The sequence below is a fragment of the Hyaena hyaena genome, unplaced genomic scaffold, assembly GCF_003009895.1.
Source record: "Hyaena hyaena isolate Hyena2069 unplaced genomic scaffold, ASM300989v1 scaffold_552, whole genome shotgun sequence".
Lineage (NCBI taxonomy): Eukaryota > Metazoa > Chordata > Mammalia > Carnivora > Hyaenidae > Hyaena > Hyaena hyaena.
In genome coordinates, this window is record NW_024081185.1 from 318,686 (window position 1) to 326,503 (window position 7,818).

At 62.3% G+C, this 7,818-nt stretch overlaps 1 protein-coding gene across 2 annotated transcripts in view; it reads left to right on the forward strand.

Annotated features, from left to right (window-relative positions):
- The first annotated feature begins 2,240 nt into the window (after positions 1 to 2,240).
- Positions 2,241 to 7,818, forward strand: part of PXDN (peroxidasin) — a 73,566-nt gene continuing 67,988 nt past the window's right edge. For both annotated transcript variants that reach the window (XM_039256007.1, XM_039256008.1), the window contains exon 1: positions 2,241 to 2,552. In XM_039256007.1, the coding sequence (XP_039111938.1) occupies positions 2,353 to 2,552 (200 nt within the window). In that variant the 5' untranslated portion in view covers positions 2,241 to 2,352. The remainder of the gene's footprint in view (positions 2,553 to 7,818) is intronic.

Here is a 7,818-nt window from a genome sequence, read left to right on the forward strand (position 1 = left end):
ATCGGCGGGAAATGGGGATTTCGCATGTGGGTCCTGAGCATCTGAGACCTTCAGTGGCTTTGAAGTCCTCAGCTGTTGCGGGAAGGTCCGTCGGCGGGTGTGAGGCGCCCATGGGCCTCTAGAGGGCGGGAGCGGGACAGCATGAACCCCAGACAAGCGAGGCGAGCTCAGCTCAATAGAAGGAGCTTAATTGCAAAAATGTGAGTTCTTTCAGCCATGAATGATTATACGAGCTTCCCCCCACACCTCCTCATTCAGCGTTCTGCAAATGGCGGTGTGTCAGGGGCCTCCAGAGAGTCAGCACAGCAGGATCCTGGAAGGAAGGAGGGAAGGGGGGAGGGAGGGAGGGAAGGGAGGAGGGAGGAGGGACGACGGATGGATGGATAGATTCTAAGGAACTGGCTCCTCTGATTGTGGGGACCAGCGACCCCTTTGTCTGTGGGACAGACCGACAGACTAGAAACTCAGGCAGCGGCTGATGCTGCAGTTTTGAGGCAGACGTTCTTCTCTGGGAAACTCCAATTTTTACTCTTAAGGCCGTAAACTGATTGGGTGAGGCCCACCCACCCTGGGGAGGGCGATCGTTACTTAAAGGCAGCAGATTGTACACGTCCACCAGTGCTCGTCTCATCTCAAAACCCCTGCAGCACCACACCTGGGTCAGAGTTGGGCCCACGCCCTGCGTGCCGGTAGCCCGGCCAGACAGACAGACGCATGAGAGGGACCCCGCCGCTGGCGTAGACACTGCTTGCTGAACCCAGAGGAGAAGGTAACAATTTGTTTTGCTCGGAGACGCCCCCGCCGCCAGGGCGAGACAGTAGGTGAAAGGTGTCTTGTGAAATGTGGCCTCTGCCCACTTAAATCAGATGTTTGGACAGGAAGTGGCGGGGTCAAAGCTGTGACCTCTTCTCCGTCTACTGCGGGGCAGAAGGCCAGGCAGCAGGGTGCCCGGAGGGGCCTCGGCACTGAGCCTGCGGCTGTGGGGGCCATGGGGGACCAGGTCAGAGAGAACAAGCCACTGGCTGGCGAAGTTCACACCTCCGTCCTGCAGGGTGAGGCTGGGGTCGGGGCGAACCAGGCTGAGGCCATGAGGAAGGGGTTCCCAGGGCCAAGTCAGTGATTCCGGAGGAAAAGGAATGTTCCTTTTCCGGGAAAGGAATGTTCGTGTTTCTGTGCGGCATTCAGGTCAGGGCTCACAGACGGCGTGTGGAGTGTGTGGACCCAGGAGCGTGTAGGGGGAAGGTCTGTGCCTGGAGAGCACAGGGCCCTGGGGTGGCTCACGCTGGGTCCCTAGGGGGCCAGGAAGCCTGGTTCATGTGGCCATCGCGGCAGTGGCCTCGATGACCGGCACACAAGCTTCCAGAAGGGCCTTGAGCCAGACCCCAGCTCCGGCTCCGAGGGGGCCCAGGGAGTGTGTGCCATGCGGGCGTGTGCACCAGTCACCCACTCACCAGCCTCACCCCGTGTGCCCTCAGGCACACCTGGGTTCGACTGCCCGCCGCCAGACCTGGGCTGCACTAGGGACGGTCCTTCTCTGTGAAATCGGGTTCTTGTGAGAATCAGCGGATCACTCGGGAAGTGGCGGACGGTCTGTGTGTGACTCAGTCTCCCCCGTGTCTGCTGGCGGCTCCAGCCAGGTCCCACTTGGGGTGGGCCCCAGGGTTTCCTGTGGCTGCGTCCCGGGGAGGGAACTGCAAGCGCGCCGAGCGACCTCCTGGCCCAGCCCAGAACCCAGGGCCCTGCACAGATGTCCTCTGTGCTCTGAACAGGGCCCTGGGCGCGGGCGAGAGCAGGCCTCAGGGTCACAGGCAGGTGCCCAGCAGGCTGGCTCCGATCCTGCTGCTGCAGTGAGAAGGGGGCAGAGAGAGAGGGGGGAGGGGGCAGCAAGAAAGAGAGAGAAAGGCAGAGGGGGAGGGAGGGGGTGAGGGAGGGGGGAGAGGACTCAGAAGGGGAGGGGGAGAGGCCCCGTGGAGCGCGGCCCGGGGCGCGGCGAGCACTCTCCAAGCGCCGTCGTTCCGCAAGTGGCCAGCGCGGCTCGGCGCCGCGGCCCAGGGCGCAGCTCCCGCGCGCAGACCCGGCCTGGGCCCCGGGGGCCCCTCGGGGAGGGCGGTGCGGCGGCCCCGGGCGGAGATCGGGGCGCAGCGGCCAGACGCCCGGCCCCCGGCCCCGCCCCGCCCCGGCCCTCGGGGAGGGTGGGGGTGGGAGGAGCCGCGCGCATGTGCACCGCTGGCGCCCCGCGCCCCCCGCGCACAGCTGGGACGTGGGCCGCGCGGGCGGGCGCAGTCCGGAGCCCGCAGGGTCGCGGCGGGCGCTGCGGCTCCTCTCGCGTCCGAGCGCCGCGCGCCCAGGGCGATGGCCGTGCGCCCCGCGGGCCCCGCGCCCCGCTGCCTGCTGGCGCTCGTGCTGTGCTGCGGCTGGGGGGCGCTGGCCGCGGTGGCCCCGAAGCCGGGCGCCGGCTGCCCGAGCCGCTGCCTCTGCTTCCGCACCACCGTGCGCTGCATGCATCTGCTGCTGGAGGCCGTGCCCGCCGTGGCGCCGCAGACCTCCATCCTGTGAGTGCCGCGGGGGCCGGGGCGGCGCGGACCCCGAGGGCGCGGGCGGGGCTGCGGGTCGCGGGCCTTTGTCCGTCCGGGCCGGGGCGCGCGGCCTCCGGAGCCTCCTTTGTTAGCTGGCGGCTTGGAATCCCCAGCCGGTCGGCGGGGGGGGGTGGCGGGGGAGAGCCCCGGGGCAGCCCCCGTCCGGCCCCTCCCTGCGCGCTCGCGCCCCCTTCCGCGCCCCCTTCCCGCCGCTCCCGATCCCCACCCTGCCTGGGCACGGCGTAGTCCCCTCCCCCCACTCCTTCCCGTGCTCTCCTCCGCGCCTCCCCCTCCCTGGTTCCGTCCCCAGTTGGCGCCCTTCCTCCGCGCCCCCTTCTCCCCTCCGCGGCCGAGGTCGGCGCCCCTCCCGCCCGAGCGCGGTGCGTCCCCGGCGCCTCCACTTCCTGCAGGACCGCGGTGCCCTCGTCCCCGCTTTGGGTCCCCAGAGACCGGCCGCAGCGCCCCCGGGTCCCTGCCTGCGCGTGGCGCCGGGCGCCTCCTGCCCGCGGGGCGCACGCTCCCTCAGCGTTCCCTGCACCCCAGCGAGCCCGTTGCCAGCTGGGGTGTAGACGGAGGGGCCGGTGCGTTTCCTGCCACGCTCGCTGCCGCTCGGCGCTGGAGGGGGTCCGGAGCTCAGACCCCCGCGCCGGCCTCGCCCTCCCTGGAGGCTCCTCCGTGGAGACGGAGCCGAGCCGACCTGCGGCCGCGGCTCTGGCCTAGGGCGCCCCGAGTTGGCCGCGGCCCTCGAGGTTTCCGGATGCGTCCCGGATGAGAAGCTCTCCAAATCTGTAAAGGCAGGCATGCGTTTTAGGCGCCGACTGTGTCCGCGGCCTACAGCTGCCCTTCTGGATGCCAAAAATAGTTTCCACTTTTCTTGGCTGAGCCCAGCTCCTTTTGGCACCGCCCAAGGGTCTGCAAAAGTTGTAAAATGTGGAGTTAGCGATAGGAAGTGGGCGGGCAGCCCGGGGAATTGCAACGGAGCTCAGGGCAGACCACCTCCCCCGGGAGCCTCTGACTCTGCGGGCAGCTTGCTGGGGTCCTTGACGGAGCCAGTGTCCCCGCGGGGCTGTCACTCAGAGGGACCGGCCTTCCTTCCAGAGCACGACCTGGGGCAGCACAGGTGGAGGGGCTGCAGGGCCCCCCTGGTGGGGGCTTCTGGAGACAGAGCATTTCTTTACTGAGTCTGTGGGAGAAACTTGGACCCGAAGCCACTTTTCACATCTGGCCAGTACTATGCTTTGTTTCCAACTCTTAATTGCTTTTTAAAAAGAACAGCATTTAAAATTTTTTAAAAAATGTTTCCTTGTTTTTGAGAGGGAGAGACAGCGTGAGCAGGGGAGGGGCAGAGAGAGAGGGAGACACAGAGTCTGAAGAAGCTCCAGGATCTGAGCTGTCAGCACAGAGCCCGACGTGGGGCTCGAACCCACAAACCGTGAGGTCATGACCTGAGCTGGAGTCAGATGCCCAAGCGACTGAGCCCCCAGGCTCCCCAATAAAGAACAGTATTTTAAAATACGAGTGTTATGGAAGAGAAACGCGATCTTCTCCACAGAAGCTTAAGAGTGTTTGTCAAATAGCCGGTGGTAGCCCTGGGCGCGACCTCATGGTTAACACTTGCAAGATTTCCAGAAAGCATTCATTTGCATAAACTTTACCTTAGATTTTCACAGCTTTTTGTAGTTTCGAAAACATATTGGAAGGCGCGTGCTTGGTCTGCAGGATTCTGGGAGGCAGGCCCCGGTGGCCACGTCCCTCCCAGAAGGAAGCCTACACACAGACCCATTTCACAGCTCTGCAGGGCTAGGCCCCAGGAGGGCGCTTGAGGGGTTGCCATGGAGACGCTGGGGGGAGGGCTGCCTGACTCCTGTCGTGACACATTCCAGCAGGGGACACTGTGCGGGTCACTGGGCCCTGGACCCAGGTCGCGGGATCAGGGCGGTGATTGTGAGGGAGGCTTTGGGAGACCGAGAACAGGGGTCCAGACCGTGCACCCAGGGGGTCCAGAGGAGGGGGAGGAGGCCAGGCCTGAGGTGCCAGGCTGCTCGGAGTCTGGGGACCCTCACGGTAGGTGCCGTCACATGACGAACTCCGCTCAGGCAGAAATATTTAATTTTCCTTCCTGGCTTTTCTCCCTGCTCTCTGCTCTCATGCACCACTAATTTTTTTTTCTATTTTAAAAAGTATTTCATAGAAATTGGGCACTAAAAACATGAAGGAAAAGATAGAACCTGGCCTCAAGGTTAGTTGGCCCATGTGACCCGGCATCATCGCTTTGCTCTTAAGCCGCCCCGCACCCTCCTCAGAAGGAAAGAGGGGCTCGAACCCCCAGAACTCTGTCATCTCCTGGAGCGTCGCTGGAGTGTGTTCAAACCCGGCAGATACTGGGTTCTTTAGACTCATGGGGGGGCTTTGGAAATAACAGTCTGTGAACACCCTGTGATTCAGGTTTGGGTTGAGCCCAGCTCATACCCACTGGAAGTGTCTGGTGTGTTCTAGAATGAGCTGCACTGGCCTCCTGTGGTCTGGAACCTCCGGCTCCGGTGTGTGGCTCTGGTCTGTGGCTTGGTCTGTGGCTCTGATCTGTAGGCTCTGGTCTGTGGCTTGGTCTGTGGGCTCCGCACTGTGGGCTCAGGCTTCCTGCTCCGGTTTCCCACTCTGCTCTGCCGCTGTGCTCCTCTGATGTGCTCCCCGCAGCCTTCATGGCGCCCCCCCTCCCGGCGCCTCCTCTCCCCACAGCCTCCTGATGCCCCCTCTCTCCTCGGTGCTGGTGCCCTGCTGCAGCCCAGCTTGGGAGTGTTTGTAGAAGTTCCTGCCCCAGTTTTGAATGTTCCAATGTGTTCAGCACCGCAGGAGAAGCTTGTCCCCACAGTAATTAAAAAGCGAGGACTACTTCTTTCCTATTTGTATTAGTAGCTTGTATTCACAAATGGGGTCTCTTTGGGAAACTAAATATTTTTGGCACTTTGCTCTGTTAGAGTAGATCATCAGGTATTTGAGTGATTACTGTTTTTAGAGGCTGGAAAGACACAGAATACCTGAGAGCTTATTCTTATTTTTCATTGTTGTAAAATAAGGTTAATATAATTGGTGGTAATAAAAGGTGGTAGTAAACCGTTTTATTGTATATGAAAAAAAAAAAAAAAAAGCAAGGACTAAACAGTGTGACACCTCTGCCATTCCGGCCTCCGGCGGGCCCTCCGCCCCCTCCCCCAACCTCTTTTCGTAGCGTCCAGTGTGAGCTCATGGGAATCTACTCCCCAACTGACGCCCATCAGACAGCCCGGGCCACGCCAGAGCGCTGTCCGTGTGACAGGAAGCCCGGGGACGCGGCCCAGTCCCAGAGTGGGCAGGGGCTCTGCCCGCCAGGCTCTGTTCTGTTCTGCCGCCTCTGTTTCCCCACGGGACTGTGTCTTGTGATCTGCACGTATGCGGACCCACCTTGGGGAGCACCTGGTCCAGGCAGCGCTGTAGCCCTGGGGGGCAGCCTGTGTCCCCTGCAGGGGTCCCAGGGCCCCTCTGGGGACGGCGATGCCCATCTGCGGTCTGTCGTCCATCACGCCGTCTCTCTCCGCCCCAGTCACCAGCCTCCCCAGCAGCGCACCAGGCCTGGCCGGCAGGAGAATCTAATTTCTCACCAGGTCCCCCCGGCACAGAGACGGGCTGCGGGGCGGCGGGTGGGCAGTGCCCGGCCCTCCAGCTGGGCGCTCCTCTCACACTTCTGTGCTGTCCCTCCGGAGTGCAGGAGGCTTCTCGGTCCTGACTGCGCCCTCTGGGGACCCCCCCGGGCCCCTGGGGAGGCTGGCCTGAAGGTTACCTGGTCATCCAGGTGGCCCCGCTGTGCTTTGCCATTGACTCACTTAAAGCAAATTGCTAATTATTCTGTGACGTTCCTGTTACGGTGAACTCAGAGTGTGTTGTCACAGCTCAGACGTGCTTGGAAAGCACCGTAAGAGTATTTCTAAAATAATCAGGTATCGGAAGCTTATCTTCTCGCGATGGTGAAGGGCCGGTTTCCCCCCGCGCTCACGGCCCCTCGGTCCACGCGGACAGGCCGCAGTCAGGACGACACCCTTCAGCGCTCCGAACAGGCTCTGGGGGGGACCTTTCCTGGGGGAGCCGGGACTGGGAACTTTGTCACCAGCCACAGCTTCACCCTCGAAAGCTCGAGTTTGGAAGCTGTGTGCCCAGGTGTCCCTCTTGGAAGCGCATGGCGGTGTAGCCTGGTTTCGGGTGTTTGGAAAACCAGCTTCCTCTGATGCGTTTTGAGGTCGTCATTCAGTCCCTGCACCTCTACATCCAGAAGGCGCTTCTGACTTGGCTTGGCTTCCTTCTCTGCCCAGTCTTGTGACTCGGTTTCCCTCTGTAGAAATGACTGGCGATGGCAGGCTTCCCGTTTGACGGCCTGGAGGCAGTGTGGGCAGCTTGTTCAAGCTCTGGAAATTCTGGAGCCCCGTGCGGGCCAGACCGGCTCCTGGAGCCCGGAGGAGCCGCGACCTGGGGCGGGTGAGGGCACGTGGCCTGGAGGGGGAGTGAGTGTGGGCAGACCGAGGGGTGTCTTCTGCAGTGATTAAAGGCTTAACATCACAAAGGGCGGCAGGCGTGGAGAAAACGCCAGTCTCCAGAATGTTCTCCTCATCAGTTTGAAAACCAGGTGTAAGTGTGGGCTGCATGCCCTGGGCTGCTGCCTGTTGGCTCCATAGGGGTTTTATCTCTCTGACTGGAGATGTCACAGCAGGCAGAGCCCGGGGTAGAGGCCAGCGGGGCTCGGCCTGGTCCCCCCGCCCTGTCTCTGCGTGCTGTGAGGGCCTGGAGAAGCCTGTGCTCTCAATGCCAGCACCCCGCCGGGAAGGGCTTCTGAACTGTGGTGTCCCAGTGTGCTCAGCATTTTAATTGTGACAGTTTCCATAGGCCTTAGGGGCACATGAGAAAGTAGCAGACGATGCAGTTTACTTAAAAATACATTTTTTGGTGAAAGCAATTTAAAAGCAGTTAAATTTTCCTGAATGTGATGGTTAAACAGCCCACTGGGCACTGCTGGTGGCTCCTCTCCCTGTGTAGGCCAGTGGCTCGCTGCAGCAGGTGGGCCCCTGTGTGCTGGGCCCCTGTGTGCTCACGGGCCCCTGTGTGCTCACGGGCCCCTGTGTGCTGGGCCCCTGTCTGCTGGGCTCCTGTGTGCTGGGCCCCTGTGTGCTGGGCCCCTGTGTGCTGGGCCCCTGTGTGCTGGGCTCCTGTGTGCTGGGCT